At 41.1% G+C, this 21,306-nt stretch overlaps 1 protein-coding gene across 1 annotated transcript in view; it reads right to left on the bottom strand.

Annotated features, from left to right (window-relative positions):
- Positions 1 to 9,546: 9,546 nt before the first annotated feature.
- The window catches only part of LOC115752589 (disease resistance protein RPV1-like), a 90,212-nt gene continuing 78,452 nt past the window's right edge, over positions 9,547 to 21,306 (bottom strand). The window contains exons 2-5 of the mRNA XM_048277429.1: positions 14,252 to 14,811; positions 13,053 to 14,133; positions 11,289 to 11,573; positions 9,547 to 11,193 (exon numbers count right to left, since the gene is read on the bottom strand). Of these exons, the coding sequence (XP_048133386.1) occupies positions 9,721 to 11,193; positions 11,289 to 11,573; positions 13,053 to 14,133; positions 14,252 to 14,811 (3,399 nt within the window). The 3' untranslated portion in view covers positions 9,547 to 9,720. The remainder of the gene's footprint in view (positions 11,194 to 11,288; positions 11,574 to 13,052; positions 14,134 to 14,251; positions 14,812 to 21,306) is intronic.

The following is a 21,306-nucleotide window of genomic DNA, read 5'->3' as shown; positions in this document are numbered from 1 at the left end:
ATCGACGGGCAGCCTGGAAAAATCAAAACCGGTGAGAGACAACAGTTCAATAAGGAAGTCGTCGAAAGGGGTAAGGTTGTCGGGGGCACAGCGAAGGGTGCAGTTGAACGCCATGGGTGCATCATTCCTTTTAATTTTCGATGACTCGGTTGTCGAAGTGAGCGCTTGATCAAAAAACATATGAGGAAAGTACACTCGGAGCCAATGGTGGAGAATCCATAAGGGACTCGAAAAGGGAGCGGGATGATTGTCCATCAGCGAAGATTGAACATCCGACAATCCCCGATATAATGCAGCCAGGAACATCCGGCCTAGGCCAATATCAACACCACATGCCGGTTCATAGGCCATATCAAGGAATTCCGGGGAAATTCGACATGTGGGGAGACAAAAGACATATTTGCAAAGCCAACACAGAAGGAAGGCTGTATGTTCCCCGAAAAGAATGGGTCCTGAAGGTTTAGCATGATGATCCATGAATTTGCCATAGGGCAGGTCAAGGCAGCAGGACATATCAAGGAAAAATTGGTCGTCCGGAGGTCGAGAGTCACCGTCGATAAATGGAGAAAGACCGGTCAGAAACCAAATATCAAGAAGGGTAGGGGTCACTGGACCAATAGGCAAAAAGAAACAGTTCGATGACGGTGACCAAAAGCAACACAAACTATCGACGTGGCCATACTCCGAGGGATCAATAGACGTACCGCGGAAGGACAACATGACATCTATCATGGCCTGTGCCCCGATGGTAACTGCTTCTCCTTCTAGTCGTTTGTACCGGTTGTAAAATTGATGGTCGAAGGTTGGATATGAAGAAAATCTATAGTTACTCGACAACCAAGCGGATGTACAAATGATAGACTGCTCAAAGGGTAAGACTTCTTCGGAGCGGCGGGGAAAGCAATTAGTCAAGAAAGAAGGAGGTGCAGACTTGTGAGATGCGGACCCAAAATTATGTGACCATTGCTGGGTTGGTGATCCATGAAGGATAAGGAAAGTTCCCTTTTGGCCTCATTATGAGAGAAAACGTCGAAGTGCGACAAGCAAGGAGCTGCGCGAGTACTCATGTGAACTCTATAGCAAAGTTCGTATGGATTGGCATTTGGAGGCAATCATTATTTATAAGGGATTCTGAAGTAACCGACTCGGGATTGTGATGGCGATTACTCGGGCGTGGGCAACTACATGGATCGTGGCATAATGCAATACAGAAAATAAGGAGGAAAAAAGGGGAGATTTCATTAACCAATATCGGGATACAAAGCCGTCTTGATCCCCTCAAGCAACTCACAGAGTAAACGTTCAAACTTCCTATTTTTATCTATATACACATTCCTAGTATGACGTCGGTCTATTTCTCGCCGCACAACCCGAGCGCAATCGGCTCGTTTCTTCTCTTCTAAGGAAGCTGCGAACGTTTTCGGTTGATCTTCTATGGAGGATCGACGGGAAAGAACTATCGATCGCTGACTTCGAGTCTCCTCTAGTTCCCTCTCTATCGCTAGCCTCTGTTGCTCCAGGGTAGCCTCCTTCTTATCCAAAGCAATGAGCTCGTCGACAGCAGATTGAAGGGACTGTTCTCCTTGAGTTACAAGTTGCCTCGCTTCTTGGGTCTCGGAGCTAGGAGAAAAGAGTTGATTAGGAAAATTCGACAGAGCAAACATTTTGTCCCGATACTGTCGAAAATGCATAAAGGGAGTAGGAAAGTGCTCCAAGAATGTTTTCAGCCGGCGGACTAGGCCTTCAGGAAGTTTCGTACTGACTTCCTCTTTGATCGACCACTCCATCACAGATTGGATGTTTCGAATATTCGATGGGTTGTCGACAAAGGAGGCTACCCCCGAATGAACGAGGTCCAGGGAGCAAGATAGCATGATTCCCGGTTTGCTGAAAATCTACGAGTCGGGCGAGCTGCTTGATTCGGGCATACTCGGGTGATTTGAAGAGCGAGAAGATCCAGCAAGATGAGCTTGAACGTCTTTGATGGGCGACGTAAGAAGAGAAGCAGCAGGAAGATCCCAGATAACATCCGCAGATGAAGGGTCTTCAAGTGTTGAGGGACCTTCAGCTATTAAAGGAACTTCGACCATCGGGGCCGGGACGATGGCAAGGGTCGGCGAAGAAGGTTCCCCTTGAGGCTCAGTAGGCGAAGGAGCCGCGGGTTCGGACGACCCTTCAGCAATGGTAATGTTGCTAGACCCCCCAACAGTTGGATCAAGATCCACCAAAGAATCTTCGGGACGAGCGGTTGGAGACGCTTCGACGTGCTGAGGAACTATTGGAGATTCCACCGGAGATTTGCTCTTCTTCGCTACCATCTTTCGCTGTTTAAGAGAAGTGAGCGTCTCCTCATCGCCTTCGTCGTCAGAATCGTCACCTAACAACGAAAGTAAAGCGAAAATCACTCCGGGCCGATAATCCTGAGAAAATTAGGAAGAAAGAGACTCACCAGAAACAGTCGTCGGGCGTTTGCGACCACCAATCGAGAGAGCTTTGGTTGCACCCTTTTTCCCGATTTTCTTCAAGGCGGGACCAAAAGGTCGTATCCGGCTACTTTGAAGGATGGATGAGATGGCATCTTCGAAAGGGCTTTCGAAGGCGAAGGACGTCCACTAGGTCGTAAACTCGGAAGTCACGCCGGGACTAGAACGAAGATCTGATGGAATGTCCCTCGAAAACCGCCGATACATCATGGTTGTAATCTCGGCACAGCAGGTGAACGGTCCATCGATCTTGATGTTATAGATCTTCTTGTCCATCGATGGGAAATCCATGAGATAAGGGATGGGCATAGGCACCGCCTGTCGAAGGCCGAACCGCTCGGCGCAGTATTAAGGAGAATATGGTTCAAAACCAGGATAGAACCTTCCCTTAAGACATAGCCGGAGTGGAAGGTCTCGAGGGAATAGGACAAAGGTCCAAAAGTCACGGTGGTTGAACCGTTTTAAGGTTCGAGAGTTGAAACAAGAATTGAATTCGCCCGAGCGGTAAGGAAAGAAATCTATTCGATCGGCCTCGTGAGACGGAAGGCGTCGAAGAAAGAACAGAAAAGGTTGAATATCACCAAGGACCTTTGAGGGGACAGCTTGGAGTAGTCGTATGCCAAGCTTCAAAGGAACCATGTTGGGATTGAAGGAAGGGACGCTCTCAAACATGAAAGGGAAGTAGAATGCGACCCAAGCTTGGAGAATCCAGAGCGGACCCGACAGTACACCATCCTCTTCGGAATTCGACATTAGTCGAGCAACGTAAGAAATACTCCTGTACAGAGACGCCAGAGCAAGAGGGCCAAGAGCAACAAGATTCCCTTTTGCTAAAAGTAAGGCAAGGTCGTAATAGTCCTTGGATACTTTGAGGGTTGGGCTAAAGAATAGATACTTCGACGGTCAAAAAAGAAGAAAAGCTGTTCGTTCTTCGAGGGAAACTTCCCCAAATGTTCTACAATGGGCATCGATGAACTTTCCGTAAGCGAGGGTATCGTCAGAAATGAGGCAATCTTTGGTTTTTCCCAGATTCTTGACCGAGGCCCCATAGGGGGAGAAACCAGCTATGGCAAAGGTATTTAGAAGAGTTACGGACATTGGACCCCACGGGAAGAAAAAACAATTGATAGAGGAGGACAAGAAGCTTGTGACGGACCCCAGTAAGCCTTTATTCAAATCATGGGACAACATGTTGACCTCAATTGCTGTCCCGATCTGCGCCGTTTCCCGGAGACCAACCGTCGAAGTATCCTCTTGAAGCCTTTGGAACCAAGTATAAGCCCCGTCATCAAATGACGGAAAACTCCTAAATCGCTGAGCCGGCATGGACCAAATGTCCTTTAGTAAAGAGGCTTGAATGGGAAGTCGCTCATCGACCCGCATTGGGAAGCAAGATTGAAGAGATGATGGAATATGGTGGTGATCATGGAGACCGGGCCCGAGAATGAGACCGGCATGCTCTCGATGAGTGTTCAACAACTTGAGGAAACAGTGATCAGCATCATCACTACCGATGATACCATCGAAGCGGGCGATGAACCGGTGGGGAAGGAACTCGGGGGTTTCGGTCGCCATGAAAGCTTGGAATGCTCAGAAAAAGGGGTTTAGGGTTTAAAGAAAGCCGCTGATGAAGAAAGACGACAATTGGGAACTTTTTCAAGATCCTTAAAAGCAAGATGAAGAAAGCCAATGCACGGTACGAAGTCGAAAAGGTTGCGTTTTGGGAAAAGAGATCAAGGGGAAAGCGTAATCATCATTTGTACAGCTGGAGATCATCAAACCAGAGGAAGATATTTTAAAAGAGGTAAATCTTCGATTTACATCTTTTAAAGGGGGCATATGTTGACACTCAAAAAAGGACTCGTGACGAGCACGTGAGGAAGCAATAATCAGCTACGGGAAGGGACATCGAAGTAAGGAACGTACCAATCAGAAAGGTGCCACGTGTCGGGGTAAATTCTGGCGCCACTTCCTTCTAGAGCAAGAAAAGCGCGCGGAGGGAGGCCACGATCGAAGCGGTTGGCGGTAATCCCCACGAGGTAAAAAGAAAAGGCGCGAAGACCGGGAAACCGTCATCCACGTGGCTTATGGAAAAGAGCAAAGCGTAGGGCCAAAGGAAGAAACCGCTCGGCGGTTACCAAAGAGCTCGCCTATAAATACCTCGCAGTAGCAAGATACAACACACACAACAAATCCAAAACACTTGCATTTTCAAACTAGCTCTTAGCTTTTAGCCTTTAGCCTAGCCTAGCTATAGTTTTAGATCCCCGTCGTCGATTCAATTCCGGCGAGTATCATATCCAGAGTTAGGTGTCGTCGATTAGATTTCGGCGTCTACTGGTTAGGTTCAATACCGTTGATTAAATTCTGGTGTTGCACCCTTCACCCATTTTGTTCATGACAGTCGATTCAATTCCGGTATTGTGTCCTACAATCCCCCGTCTAGTGCTGTTGATTAAATTCCAGCATTGTGTCCTATATCATCTCCCGATCCTGTCGATTCAATTCCAGGGTCGCATCGAAGTTTGTCATATACTGTTACTATCGCATATTGGGCCGTCGAAATTGTCGAAAGCTTGTTTGTAACGCGCTCTTTTGTGTAAATCTACTGCATTTGACATTCTCTATCCAAAATCGACCCAGAACTCCTTTTCGGAAAACGAACGGATTAAGTTCGATAAAGATTCTCGCGTAAGTAACCCTCTTTGGGCCATAGTCAATTTGGGCCTAGAACCCATAACCAGCAAAGCCCTGTCGAAGGATTTCAACGCGCAACAATTATATAAAGTTATGTCTTTCAAGGGGTGAAATTGAAATGAATCTTTTACATATGTCTTCCAATCTTTATGTATATCATCTTCACACTTGAAATCTTGTGCGCTGTTTTTTTTTATGTACTCGGAAAAGAAGGAAATGATTCACAGTTGGTTTAGACAGGGAAAAAATTAGTTGAAATTTCAAACTAATCATACTTTAATCACGGTGATGAAGACAAATTGCAGGGTTGGCACGAGAAGGACTCTTTAGGGACATCAAATTGACGTCCATCAATTTTTATTTTTATTTTTGTTTATCCCAAAGAGTAGGTACTAAAGTTACGTATGACCATGATCAAGTAAAGTCTTTGTTTAATGTTTTCTTTTGGGCTAACGTCCAAGCTGTCGTTCGGTGGCCATTAAATAAATACCAGAACGATGAACAATATCTTTCCTTGGATTTCGAATCGATTTTTAATTGTGTTTTTATTGACTGATTAGATCAATCACATTTATATCCTGAAAACCCTGGTTAGCACTCAGCATTAGCAAGATTCCCCAGCATCTGTTGAGTTTGGACTTTAGTAAAGAGAGCGCGAGACTCATCAAAGCGAAAAAAAGAAGAAAAATTGAATTGCAATCGTCTAACCTTTTCAAGCGTCAGCACAAAAGCATAATTGGTAGCTGAAAAATAGGTCCTTCCAAGTTCCGTAGGCGCCGAAAATGGAAGCTGTGGACTATCGGATGCATTCTATAAGCCACTTGCTCGGATAATCCAGTTAGGAACATTCTAGGAAAGCTCCAATCCTTCGTTAAGAATAAGTACCTTCAAAGTCGCAAGCACTTAATAAGAATTATCATTCGTAAAAAGTTATTAGCGATGGAAGCCTCGATGTCACGGGCACCCCTAGAGAAGTACGCTCACATTCTCATATAAAAATGTTATCTACTAGGGACAAATAGATTATTCGCTAACATGAGCACAATGAGGAAAACCATGATTTCATTAGTAAACTTCATTTATTTGAGGAAAATCACCATCTCATAGTTCGCTCGGCCAAGAAATCTTACACATGATTTATTCAAATGATAATTATCCAAAGTTACATCTTTTAAGGAAAAAAAAAATTGAAATGAGTATTTTAATTCAACCTTTTATGTATGTCATTCACACTCGAAATACTGTGTGTTCCTAATTTAATGTACTCAGAAAAGAAGGAAATGAATTCTCCCATTGGTTTAGACAAAGACAAGTTGGAATTTTGAACTAATCATACTTTATTGACAAAGATGAAGACAAATTGGCGTCCATCAATATTCTATCCAGCTAAAGTTACATCAAATTGACGTTCACCAATTTTTTTTTTTATCCCAAACAGTTGGCACTGAAGTTACGGATGACCAAGATCAATTGAAGTCTTTGTTTAATGTTTTCTTTTGGACTAACCTCCAAGAGTCGTTCGGTGGCCATTAAATAATTACCAAAATCAAAGAACGGTATCTTCCAAGGGACGCGAATCATTATTTGTGTTTCTGTTGAATGATTCGATCTATCACTTTTGTATCCTGGAAACCCTGATTCGCACTCAACGAGGTCATTTCCTTTTTGCCATCTCTTTTCTCTCGCAAATTTCATCTTAAAACCTTTAATTTAACATCGCTCTTTTATCTCGTGAAATCGTATTTCAAATCAATATATGAAAAATAAGGTATTGTTTTGAATAACAATTGAAGTATGATCTCGATACACGTAAGTGACGAAAAATGAAAGTCACTTCTATGCCTACTTAGATATAACCTAGTAATCTGTTGAGTTAGGTGAATATGGCATTTGCAGTGGAGACAAGGCTAGGGTTGGCACTTGGCACATGACAAGTTACCTTTGTTCGACATCAAGTAGAGGACTAAAGTTCCCTCCCATTCTCTCCTCTCTCCCTCTTATTTTCACACAATTTTCTTCTTTAACTTTCATGAAGAGTAGGGTTTGAACTAGATCTTTCTCTCCTCTCCCCTTTTTCTTAGGCTATTTTAGTTTTCTATTTCCTTGTATCGCTTTCCTTCCGTTTGAAAGCTTTTCTCTTTCAATGTAGTCTAGATCTAAAAGCTTCTCTCTCCCCTTTCGAGAAGATTACTACTCCGCTCTAGTCTAAATTTGGGGCTTTCTGTGTGTATGTTTTTGGGGTTTCGGTTTCCTTGAGTTTCGTTAGCGAATAAGTCCAATTTTAAAGGAGATTTGAGAAACTTGGTGAAGATTTCGCTCTCATAGATGTTAGATCTGTGCTCGTTCGACTTTTTTACTATGTTTAGCGATGGTGACGGGGAAGTCAAATTTAGACGAGCACTGCCAAAAGGCAAAGTTGTAGTAGCAGAGGGAGATATCAGTGTGTGATCATTATTGAAGACAGATTTTGTGATTGGCTGCTAATTTTTGGTATAAAGAAGTCACAGATTTGCTCTTTGAGCGTGGTGGCCCATAACCATGTTCCGATAATTTTTCTTGTTATACGGAGTTTGTTTTGTCTTGAAGTTATCTGGAAATTGTCTTGATTTGCGGTTGAATTGCCACGTTTCTTTCTTGTATTTCAAGGAAGTGAATGAAATGGTGTTTTTTCAAAAAAAAAAATTTAAAAGACGAGTGAAATGGAAGTGTTTCCAAGACTTTGTTAAGAATAAAGAATGCATATAGTGTCAAAAGGGGCCATTTCAAAATCGGTCCTTATAATCTTGAGGAAAGTTCAATTTGGTCGTTCAACTTTAATTTTCTTTAATTTGGCCATTGCATTCTTCGAATCGGGTCAATTTAATACCTCAACCGTTGCCTTCTTGTGGTCCTCACAACTCACCTTCGACGTCTGCTCCCTAATCGCCTTAACAACCACGCCCCATTATTCCTATTGGCTCTCCGGAATGACCATTTCTTTAATGAGAATATTTTACAATAAACCAATATAATTGATGTAATTAGAAAAAATAAACTGGCTAATTGATCTGGATTTAGCAAAGTGCTGAGTTGTTGCCTTATTGGCATTATTGATTTCAAAGGGTAAAACTGAAATGAGTCTTTTATATTTGCTTTCGATCTGTTATGTATGTCATTCACACATGAAATCTTGCGCGTTTGACCTTTAATGTACTTGGAAAAGAAGGAAATGAATTTTCCCAGTTGATTTAAACCGACAAAATTAGGTGGGTTTCACGCTATATATTCGAAATAAACGAAACTTGAAGTTTTATATTTGGTTATTATCATACTTTAATCACAATGATGGACACACATTGCAGAGTTGGCAAGAAAAGGACATGCCCAGCGACAGCGACATCAAATTGACCTCCATCAATTTTTTATCCAGCTAAAGTTGCATCAAATTGACGTCCATTGATGTTTTATCCAGCTAAAGTGACAAGTCTCATCAAATTGACATCAATCAATATTCTTTTTTAAAAAAATTCACGTACATACCGATTGAAGTCTTTGTTTGATTATTTCTTCTGGGCCAGCTTCCAAGCTGGTGGCCATTAGATGAATATCAAAAGAAAGAACGGTATCTTTTTCGAATCTTTGTTATTTATGTCTTTATCGCTTGATTCGATCAATCACACTTGTATTCGCAAAACACGGGTAAGCACTCAACACTAGCAGGATCATTTCCTTTTTGACATCTCTCTTCCTCTCACAAACCTCGCCTTAAATTTTTCAATTTAGTATCTCTCTTCTCTTGCAAAATAGTATCTCAAATTGATTGACTGTTGAAGTACAACCTCGACATAATTAATTGGCAGCGAACGAAGCGACAATCGTGTCTAATGTAGATATAACTCACGAATGACTTCATGAGAGACTGAAGATGAGGAGCTCTTTGAGCAATACGCGAAGTTACGGTTCCTAGTTCGTGGGCTTCGAACTTTGTGGCTCATATAGAAAGAGCAGAAAAAGCATACTGTCAACTATTATAGCATATATGACCAAAAAAAACTATTATAGCATACCGACAAAAAGAAAAAGAAAAACTATTATAGCATTTTTTTTTTTTTTTTGCCTTTTTCAGATTTTGAAGTAGGACGCGTCCATCGGTACAGACTAAAGCTTTTCCATAAACACACGTTGCCCACTGACTAACAGCTTGCTTGGTACACAAAATCAGCAACAAACTAACAGAACAGTAAAAAAAACATGCAGCTAAACACTCCTACAAGATAGGACTGACCAAGTAAAAACAACGACTAACTAACTCCTAGAAAATAGGACATCAGCAAATTGACTTAACAGAAAATAGATAGTGCAGCCTTGATACATCAACAAAAATCTTCTTCACAATTCTTTCATGCAGTGCAGTGTCCTAAACCTAATCTTTTTGGAGTCGCTCGCATCAAATTGCATCCCCTGTATCCAGTACTGTCAAATGTAAAACCTAACTTTGGCCTGTGAACCTTAGTCAGCTTTTTGCTGCTCTTTCCCTCAGGAATGAAAGTATCCAGTACTATCAAGTGGCCGGTCGCGCGCTGGAGACTATGGTGATTTGTGGCTGGCGCCCAGCCCAATCAAAGCGCTCCAGGGATACTCTATCAGGGATGAGGATTTCAACTAAACTTGGGCAATCCTTTACAATCAATTGCCTCAAATGCTCCGAATTTGAAAGATTCAGTCCTTCAATGTGCTTGCGCCCAGAGATATTCAGCACTTCCAGGGATCTCAAATTTTCAAGGCCTACTATCACATGGAGATTATCCGCCTTTTTAAAATCGAAGCGGCGCGAGTCCGAGGAACTCACCGACTCTAAATCGTCAAAGTTGCTGAGGTTGGACAAGTCTGTGCTTGTGGATAGGTTCAACTTTCTTAGGGATGTTAAAGTTTCCAGACCATCTAGCTCCGTCAGCCCATTGCATTGCAAGAGCTCTAACTCCGACAAGGATTTCCACTCGGGAAGAATCGACAACTTCTCCAAATTGGGGCAGCTCCGAAGGCGGAGCTTCCGTATGCAGGAGGGAAGCTCTGGGATGCTTTGAAGAGACATGCAAGAGTGAAGGGTGAGCTCCTTCAGATGCATTAGGTGAGAGAGCGACTGCAGCTCGCCGCTCCGGCAGGTGAGCTGCAGGGATGATAACAGGGAAGGAGGTTTTGGCAGTGACTGAAGCTGCACACAGCCAAGTAAATCAAGGTTCTCGAGAGAAGAAAGCTCATGGAAGTTCTCTGGCAAGCCAGAAATCTTTGCTCCACCTAAACGAAGGGTCTTTAGAAAAGACAATCCATTTCTTTTTCGAGGAATTTGTCCTTCCAGTTTACGGCAGCCTGAGGCATGCAACTCTTTCAGGCTTTCCAATTCTCCAATGGCGGTTGGCAACTTTTTAATCTTACTATGGGAAATCCTCAGAATTTCCAATTTCTTCAATTCCGCCATGGATTCGGGTAGTTCGTCAATAATTGTATGCGACAAGTCCAGCTCAACCAACTCTCCCAAATTCCCAATTGAAGAAGGGATCACTCTCAGCTTGTTGCATCTCTCCAACGACAAGCGCTGCAATTTTCCATGGGCCCGAAAGGAGACAACAAATCCTTCCAAGCTTACACAAGCCTTCAAGTTCAGGGTCGACAAACTTAACAGACTGCTTATTGAATCGTCAACTCGAGTCAGGAGACGACAACCCACGGCACTAAGCGTCTTCAGCTTCCCCAGAGATCCTATCCATGGAGGGATTTCTTGTACATCAGTCTCATCTAGGATCAGTTCCTCCAATTCTTTTAGCTTGCCCAGTTGCTCGGGCAAGACCATGAGAATCCCACAGTACCTCAAGTTCAAGGAAATGAGGCGCTCGAGCTTCCCAATGGAAGGGTCGATTACCTCCAAGTTCTCGCAACTTTCCAGGATTAGCATCTCTAAATTCTCAAACGCAGAGAGATCAGGGGTGCTCTCCAAGTCTGAGCACCGCGAAAGATTGAGAACTTTCAACCTCTCAGTCTACAAGAAAGAAACAAGTTCCCAGATTAGCCGTTGCAAGTGCAATGATGAATCATCGAAATGTAATGAAAGAGAGAGCAGTTCTCAATCTTTACCTTGATTGAACTCCATCCTCGCCATTCATGACTAATATAGCCACCTGATAAATCAAGCACTAGTAATTTCTCCAAATGAACATAGGTCACCTTGGTAGAGTCGGAACACAACTTCCATTCTAGCCATCTTAATTCAGAAAGCGAATCCCCGAAATATCCAACAAGGTCCACTTCACTCAGATGAAGGAACTTGAGGTGAGGCATTCTTTTAAAGCTCTTTTGCTCCATGAACTTGCTTGAGCCCTTTTTGTCCAGACGTAGTGCCTCGATATTCCTATTTTCCTTCTACAAAAAAAAAAAAAAAATTGCGGATTAGTAAATTTCAGCACACGGCATACCACCCAATGAATGCATTTTCTCCACACTGACAGAGTACATATGATCTTTTTATAACTACACAATGATGTAGTATGTCAATTTTCACTTGTATGCCTTTAATTTTTGGTGATCTCATGTAAAATTCCTACGTGAAAATAGTCTAGGTTTCTCATAAGTTTTGACATTAAATACTGTAGTACATGTAGCATTGACTACCAAAGTATTCCCTCCACCAAACTATGTATGGTGTCCCTTTGTAATATGGGAGAACCGTTGCACTTTCGACCACAAAAAAGTACCTATCGGATTCATTGCATGACAACTTATTTCCTCTCCGTCCATGAAATATCGTTCATCTTGGCGTATGCCTGAATAGAATGAGAGTGTTTGGTCCTTTTTTCCCTAGAAGCACAACTGTTTGTGTATTTGTTTCTTTTCCAATAGACGACTTTTGTGCAATCCAAGCAGTATCTTTTAGTTTCTTTGCACAAAGAACATACTTTCAAATTAAAAAGGCAATCGAAAAATTCAACTTGAATTTTTGAGGTGTATCATTCCTATAAGTGACAAGATAAATAAGAATTTTCCAAATTAATTATAGAGTGAGAGTCATCCAAATTACGTAGTGTTTTTTCAAGTCGGGGACTAACACAATTATAGTTATCCATTTCTAGATTCTTCATCAAAATAGATAGATTTCATTTCAAGGTGCTTCTTCAATTATGACAAAACACTCCCTGGGAAATACAATTGAAACCAATTTTTTTTATTTTCTTTGAATCATGTACTTACGTTATCATATTGCATTTCCGCTGAAAACAAGCATAAGAAATGCTAGAAAGCAAATTGTAGCAATTATTTAGGCATATGAAATCACTACATAAGATCTTATTGCTTCATATTGAATAAGTCAATAGCCAATACTTATTGGGTACAACTAATTTAACTGAAATCTTTCTTTTCTTTTTTTTTTGCCATAAAGTAGAACCTGCAATCCAATGATAAAGTTCTTCTTATTTGGTCAGAAAATATAAATTATCTACATTAAATCATAGGAAACTGTTATGCATTTAATAGTATTTTACAGTACTATCTTACGTAAATGATCTTTGAATAAGTAAATCTCGAAATCTTAGTAAGAAGCAGAACAAAACTGCTAGCAAATGGTGTTAAGACAGCAAAAGAGCAATATAGATAGAGCTAATAACACCCAATCGTAATACCCCTTTTCTGAGCCTCTTAATTATGCATCAAGAGATGACCTGTAGTTACGAGTGCAAACTTTTCAAGAACTAAAGGCCAAATTGGGTGCAGCTTTTACCAGGTGAGTGCTAACAACATGTTGACACTAGTCAAAGGTCTAGAGAGAAAGAACAATAACTACAATAATATGAGGGACCACCATTAGAGAACATGGGAGAGGCCAAAAGTAGACATGATTGTTACCTTGCCTCGTTGAACTGTTATGGCTTCCTCGTCCCATAGTCTGCTACATTTCCAAAGCTTTTTATCTGCTGGACGGGCAATAGCTCTGCCTAAATCTCTTAATTGATCATGCATTCTCAACTCATTGTTACCATTGTCAATTATTAACGAACAGTCAACCAGCGTTTTCAATCCGATAGTTGAGGAAAATTGGAGATCATCCCATATGTGAGTGGCAATTCTTTTGTCAACTCCAACGAAAAAGCATGCTATGTCCAAAAACATTTGTTGTTCCCTGTATCCTAATGAATCGTAACTTAGCCTCAACATTTTTTGCACATTCTCATTAGGCACCTTCTTCAATTTCTCCAGCGTCTCCATCCATATGCTTGGGTCTTTATCTTTGAGAAGCGAACCTACAATCACGAGAGCTAAGGGAAGCCCTCCTGTGGTGTCAACAATTTTACTTGAAAGAACCGCAAGTTCTTCTGAAGGTTGTTTCACGCCAAATGCATATCTATTAAACAGAAGCAAAGAGTCTGTGGGATTCAGTTTTTGGAGTTCATGCTCTTTATATCCAGACTTCAAGAGGGTCTTATTTCGACATGTAATGAAGATTCTACTTCCTGACTCGAACTCACAACGATCAATCAATTTATCAAGGTGGTCTCGACAATCTACATCATCAAGAACCATGAGTACCTTCTTTCCTTTAGAAGCTTGCTGGATATATCCTATCCCTATATCGGAATGGCGCACTGCACGTTCAGAACCTTTTGTTAAATCTGAGGTTAGTAGAGATTGGACATACTGCATATCCTTGCTTTCAATTGTTTGTCTAATATCCTTGAGAAAGCTGTGCCACTGAAATTGTTGAAAAAGCCTTTCATAGATGGTCGTAACTAGAGTTGTCTTACCGACGCCGCCAGTCCCGTGAATCACAATAATTCGAGTTTCGGAAAAAGCAGTATCTGCCAAATTCATAACCTTAGCCACATGATCATCAAAGCCAACCAAGTCCACAGGACGATATGTTGGAAAATCACGTTGCAGGTGGCACCTTATTTCTTCTACGAGCTCTTTTACTAATCTCGCCTCCTCCCTGTCAAACAATTCAACAGATGAGAACTTATTTGTGGCTCCACAAGACAAGGATTAAGGATGATAAACAGAAAAGTTCTTCTTCCACAAGGATCTGTAAAACAAGGTAAACGACGTACCCACTATAATCTTCATCTGATTTGTATACTCTAAGTTCAAGTGCTTGTTTGAGCGCTTCCTTCGCTTCTGTTTTGAACTTGTCGCTATATCTTTTTTTACTGTGGAAGGCCTTTCCAAATGGCCCCGTCACGTATTGCACATCATTGGTTTTCACCTTGTAAAGCACGGGCAAGACTATTTGTCTTCCGCTTTTATGGCACTTCATTATGCGAATGAGCTCACGGAGGCACCATTTGCTATTGCCATAATGTTCCGAGATGACTGGGATTGAAATCCTAGAGTGGTCGATTGCACTGAAAAGACCAGCAGCAACCCGGTCGCCCATGCGGAGGTCGTCATTATCTCTGTACACGAAGTCTGGATGGAACGGCAGGCCTTCATCTTTGAGTCTATGGTAGAGGTGATCGACGAAGGCTTTACGAGTATCAGCGCCTCTGAAGCTCAAGAACACGTAGTAATTATTTCCAACCGCAGAGGTGTAGTGGGAAGCAGATGGCTCAGAATCACTTTGTTCTCCAGTATCCTCGTCTTGTGAGCGAGGGATGGTCCTCCGATTCTTCTTTGTAACAATGAAGTACCCAGCCACAAAGATAAGGACGTGCGTGAGATAATGCCAGAAAGGTGTCATTTTGTTCTTTCAAGGTGAGGGAAAGCACAGTGGTTTCCTTGTCACCAGAAAAATTGCTCGACTACAACAGATAGGTTTGAGCAGGCAATGATTACGGGACTCTCTCTCTCTCTCGCGAAGACGCACAGACAATGAATTACACAAGGAAACAGAGAGAGAGAGAGAGAGAGAGAGAGAGAGAGAGAGAGAGAGAGAGAGCGCTCGAAATTCACCTGTTGCTGTTGATTGAAGAAGATGTTGAACTCCTCCTCCATAACGTCCACAGAATCAGATGGCCCGGAATCACATCTTTCTGTTGGGGTCGAGGAACTAGTGGCTCCAGGGATGGACGTACTCGAAACTTCAGTCAATTTAGCTTGCTTGGGTTGTCGATCTTCCATTGCAGGGTCCAAGGAATCAAAGCGGGCCTTTCCTTTTGCTCTTTCATGGCGGGGGGAAAGTACCTTGTCAACCAGGAAAGATTACTCAACTATTATGTATAATGAATCTCCCAAAGCGAGATTCATTTAGTAACAGAGGTGGCGAAAGGGCCAGAGTTCTCTCTCTCATAAACACGCACAAACAATGAATTACACAAGGAGAGAGACAGAGACAGGGACAGAGAGAGACAGAGAGCGCGAGAAATTCACCTGTTGCTGTTGATCCGACGTCTCCTGCCCAATGTCGTCGGAAGCAGGTGGCCCGGAGGTGGAGGAACTAGAGGCTCCAGGGACGGACGAACTCGATTGCTTGGGTTGATCTTCCATTGCAGTGCACTCTCTCCCTCAGACTCGACTACTGCTGATGGTTTTGAGCAGGAAATGATAACTGGACTGTCTCTGCGCCCCTTTTAAGCCTCGCTGGTAATTAGGAAGAAGAAGGGAAAGCAGGAGGCAAGTCATGATTTCGATTGCTTGGGTTGATCTTCCATTGCAGTGCACGCGCTCTCTCTCTCCCTCTCTCTCTCTCTCTCTCTCAGACTCGACTACTACTGATGGTTTTGAGCAGGAAATGATAACTGCATTGTCTCTGCGCCCCTTTTAAGCCTCGCTGGTAATTAGGAAGAAGAAGGGAAAGCAGGAGGCAAGTCATGATTTCGACTATTCTGTACGTTGGTCGTTTCACACTTGGAATCTTGGGGATGCCTTGGAATTGACTCAAAACAACTCCCTCGGGCCTCAGCCATTGCCTTCCTGGGGTCCACACTCCTCATCCTCATTGGTGCCTACCCACAGGACTTTACTAGTAATAACAGTTTTGCGGTGGCTATAAAAATAATAATATGGTGAGTATCATAAATTTTTAAAGAAGTGAACCCCACATATGTAATAATTTTTAATTAATTATTATTTTATTTTTTCGAGATCCAAAATATTGGGTTGAGGTACAGGAAAAAACCTTGTGTCTTGATTTATCTATATTATTTTTACACTTTATTTTGTTGTGATTGTGTGTTGAATTATACACGGCCGGTTCGGTGGAACCGCCGGTTCCGGTTCAGGAACCGGTGGCTCCGGTTCTACGAAAAGGTGGAACCGGAACCGGCCTTGTATACTTCCGGTTCCGGGCAGGTTCCTATTCGGAATCGGCGGTTCATTCCGATTCCTTTTTTAATATTAATTTTTAAAATAATAAATAATAAAATAAACATAATAAATTATAAATTATAAAATACAATTAAATTGTACATTGTAATAAAATATGGGGGAAAAAAAAAGAGGAGGAATGGGCTTGAACTTAATGAATTATCATTAAGCGCCTACATATCTTCTTGGAGATAGAAGAATCAAAACCCATGTAGTTCTTTTACCTTTGAGAACCCCAACTTACCTCATCGTCAATAGTCGCTACCCGTTGTGGTACCCGTAGCGGTGGTATCTCCAACATCATCGCTAAAAAATTTGTGTTCACGATCTAACTCTTGGTGTCGATATTTCGCCCTCGTCCAATCGCCGACACAAGCTTGAGCTTCCACAGAGTCCAGGCTTAATTTTGAACGGCGAGAGTCCAAAATTAATCCTCCAGCACTAAATGCTTGTTCAACCGCAACCGTTGAAGAAGGGGTTGCTAATATCTGACGAGCGATGAGGGCGAGAACTGGATAATCGATTTGGTGACTCTTCCACCACTTCAGGATTTCGAAATCAGTACTATGTTACGCATCACGAAACTCAAATTGAGTGGTTAAATATTTTTCTAATTCAGAAATACTATCTGTTGCCCCTTTTTTTTTTTTTTTTTGCCTACTCTTAAGCATATTATACCATCTACTAAGTGAACTACCACCTTCGCTACGTGAGGCAGTAGATTGTAAAGATCCGGAATCACTTAAACCATATCTACTACAAAATTCTCCATATAATGCTACTATAGATTCTTTAACATCTCCTAGTATATTTGAAATATCTATTGAATCTTCCAAATGTAAACAATCATGATAATACACATTCAAATAATCTTGTAAACCGTCTAATTTAATACGTGGATCAAAAACAATACCAACTAAATAGACAGGAGGAATTTGCAAATAATAATGCAACCATTTTTCTCGCATTACTAAAATAGTTCAACCTAATTCGGTATTATTTTCATATTCACTAAAAACACTACCAATATTTACACACTCTATTAAAAATAAATGCGTAGTAGGATAATAAATACCAGATAAAGTCTTAGTAGCATCATTAAAAATTTTCAAAAAATCTAAAATTTTCTTGCAAACGTCCCAATGTTGAGGAAGTAAAGTAATTTCGAGAATATTTTGTGAAATAAACATACATAATAAATCTTTATATTCAAAAGTTTGCCGAAGTAACTCGTACGTAGAATTCCAACGAGTCGGAATATCTTTTGGAAATCTTCTTGCCCTTCTCCCATTTTGTTTACAAAATTTTCCCCATGATTTCATACAATGGGGACGACTCCATAAAAATTTAATTGTACTCTTTATTGGGGCGAGAGAAGTGTCAAGAGTTCGTAAACCATCTTGTACACATAAATTTAAAACATGACAAGCACATCTAATGTGAAAAAATTGTCCGCCAAAAGTGGGTTTGCAAATATTTTCTAATTCGGGAATAGAAGCGGTATTTGCGGCGGCATTATCAAAACCAATTGAAAATACTTTATTTATTAAATTATATTCTTCTAAAACTTGCCTAATTATTATATAAATATTATGAGCCGAATGTCTTTCATCAAAAACTCGGAATGCAATAAGTCTTTTTTGAATCGTCCAATCGTCACTTATCCAATGACACGTGACACCCATATAAAAATGAATTTGCCAAGGATCACTCCAAATATCGCTACCTATATGCACACGTCCATTGAATTCCGCAAAAAATTTTGCTAAAGATTTTTTTCCTTATAAAGATGAAAAAATTCGCGTTTAAGAGTATTTTTTGGAATAGTTGGCGCTTGCGGAACCAACGCAGTATTTATCAAATATTTCATATTAAAATTTTCACCGGTATTAAACGAAGCATGATCAAGGGCAACATATTCAGCTAATGTTTGTTTATAAAGTGCTTCAGGAAAACGAAATATAGGATGATGATTAGAAGTGGTGTACCCGGAAATTTGTTGTTGCGTATTGTCAATCCCCGCTTGCGTTGGATATTTTTCGGTCAAATGCCGACGAAATGTTCCGTAGCCGTCTCCTTTTGTAAATTTATATGCTTGTGAACAATATTTACATTTTATATTATACTTACCTTTGCCTTCATCACGTACCTTGTCGAAGTGTAGCCACAAGTCGGATGTATTATCTCGGCCCTTCCGTTCCGGCTCATTTGCCGTTGACGTTTCTTCGACACCGGTGGGAGAATGAAGACTTTCTTGTGTTAGGATGTGCTCGACGTTCGGAATCGGGACATAGTTGATATTATCGTCGTCGTCGTCTTCCCAACTTGCATACTCACGAGGATCATATTCAGGAATGGGATACTCGGAATCTCCCATAGTCATCTTGCCCTTATCAGCATTTCTGCTTCCACTTGCCTTTTTGAGAGAATTGAGTCGAGATTGAGAGAATTGGGAGAATTTGAGAGGATTTCGGAGAGAATTTGAGAGATTGTTCGGAGAATTTGTGACAAAAATGAAAGGGGGAGCATATGTATTTATAGGCAAGAATTATTTTTAATTCTTTTTTTTTATTTTCCCAACGGCCCAAAGGAGGGGGGGTGGGGGTTGGGGGGGCGGGGGCGGGGGTGGGGGTGGGGCCCGGGGGCAAAGAGCCCAACGGCTCTCTGCCCCACAGGCGCCCCCCCTTTTTTTTCCCTTCCTTTCACGGTTCGGAACCGCCCGTGAGGGCCGGTTCCGGTTCCAGGTTGGAACCGTGGGCCCGGTCAACGGGCCGGTTCCGGGCCCACGGGTCCAAATGGCACTCTCTATGCTGAATCCTATCACAAAATAGATTGTTGGTCACTCAAAAACTGTAATATGATCACAATTTTCTTGTTTTGTTCTTATATATACACCAGCACTTTAGTTAGCCTGTGCTCAAGATGGGAGGATCATTTATCGATTATATTGTAGTAAGTCTCTTTTGGCCACAACATCAATATTATATGTAAAAGCAAGGGGGAAAAAGGAAACAAAGAAAGAAAAGCACATAGTAGCTACATTACCGCTTCAATCGCATTGGCAAAAGCATTCCAAGTCTTTGCTCGAATTTAATACCTTTTGCAATTTCGCATGCGCAGTTTGGTGAGTGGCTAGTATAAAAAGACCAAGACCACTAATGACCCTATATATATATATATATATATATATATATATATATATATATATAGGCAGAGTGAGTAATTCCATCATCATGATAATTTGCCCTCATGTACATTCAACTTGACACGAAATTCACTTCGAAAAAAAGACTCGCTGTTGCTGAAAGAAGCACACGAGCAGCCTAAATAATTGGGAAAAAAACTAGAAGTTCCTTAAGTTGTTCAATCTGATCCACATATTCCATGGCATTAGTTCAATTTCCTCCTACATCTATCAAAACTTTGCATGAACAATTCTATTTCTATCTTCTCTTGACATCATATATAAGGAGCGCGAGAAATGGCGATCAAATTATATGGCTAAAGCACTCTTTTGTATATATAGAAAAAAGAAGAATATCGATTTTCGCTGTCTTTGAGCTTTTCGGGTCAATCAGGTTGGGTGCCATCCACAACATAAAATAGTTTTTAGAGTCGATGACCACTTATCTTTAGAGCAAAATATTCTGAAAAGCTTTTTCCAAGATGTCACCACAATTTTCTAATTCCTTAACTAATGATGAGTATGCATACAGCAGCACGGGCATTAAATTTACAATGCATCTCCTGGTGCTGAAATTTCGTCTTGGACAACTTGTGTTTGAAAATTCGACCAGGAAAAGCGTATAAATCATATAGAAATACCATGTCCACACTCAACCACTACTTGAGATGATCATAACCAATGTGAAATTGGAAATAATTCTGAACATTATAAGTCGAGTCTATCTAACAGACATTAATATCGTATTAGATTGTAACCATCATCAATCATCAACAACCAAACGACCTGAGCTAATTTAGTCTATCTAACGGACATTTATATCGTAAATATTTAGAAAATTTTTTTTGCTTCAGATAAGGTTCTTCCAAAAGTGTCAAAATTAATATCACTCAAGGAAATTTTTATAAAGAGGGTTGGAGACACAGCCGACAATGACTATTTGAATCCAAAGAGGCCCAACTGCAACAACTTATTCGTTTTGGTAACTATGGTGCTTCTATTAGGGTATGATTTATACTCCATATCGACAATAAATAACAGGGATCTCACTTCTCGGTGAGTTGGCCAAGATCCAAGGGAGCCGCCTAGGCTGGTTCTCAAGGGGCAGTGCCCCCTGGACATCAAAGGATTTTTGTATTTTGAGCCCATATTTTTTTTTGCTAGTAGTTTGAGTTTTGACTCATGAATAGTTACTGCTATATATACTCTTTTTCGCTTATAATTGAATGATGTAACAGAGAGATACGAGGAGCTATAATAAAATCCTCTGTTGGAGTAACCATAGTTTAAGGGTGAATTAGGATAAAACTTGTCTCGATTTCTCCTTCTCGCTTTCATGTTTTATTTTGTTGTGATTGTGCGTCGAATCCTAACAACTCCCTCTACTCCCTAGTTCTTGTTCATCCGATTCTTGATTGGAACATGCTTAATTTGGCGATGTTCATTTTGTTCCTGATTCCCATTACAAATTTCAGCACCTAATTTTTGCCCCACTTCCTCCATTGAAGAGCACAATGAGTTTAGGGTTTGAAGGAGAAAAAAAATTTAGCCCCAATTCATCAATTTGGGAGCAAATAACACACATAGGCGATGTCATTCCGCAATAGTATTGTTGACTTACTTCATTAGCGAGCCACGTTGAATGATTTATATTTAAATAATGTCACATAGGATTTT

This window comes from Rhodamnia argentea, chromosome 4, assembly GCF_020921035.1.
Source record: "Rhodamnia argentea isolate NSW1041297 chromosome 4, ASM2092103v1, whole genome shotgun sequence".
NCBI classification, from domain to species: Eukaryota; Viridiplantae; Streptophyta; class Magnoliopsida; order Myrtales; family Myrtaceae; genus Rhodamnia; species Rhodamnia argentea.
The sequence above is the reverse complement of the archived record's forward strand: the minus strand, read 5'-3'. Positions and strand labels throughout refer to the sequence as shown.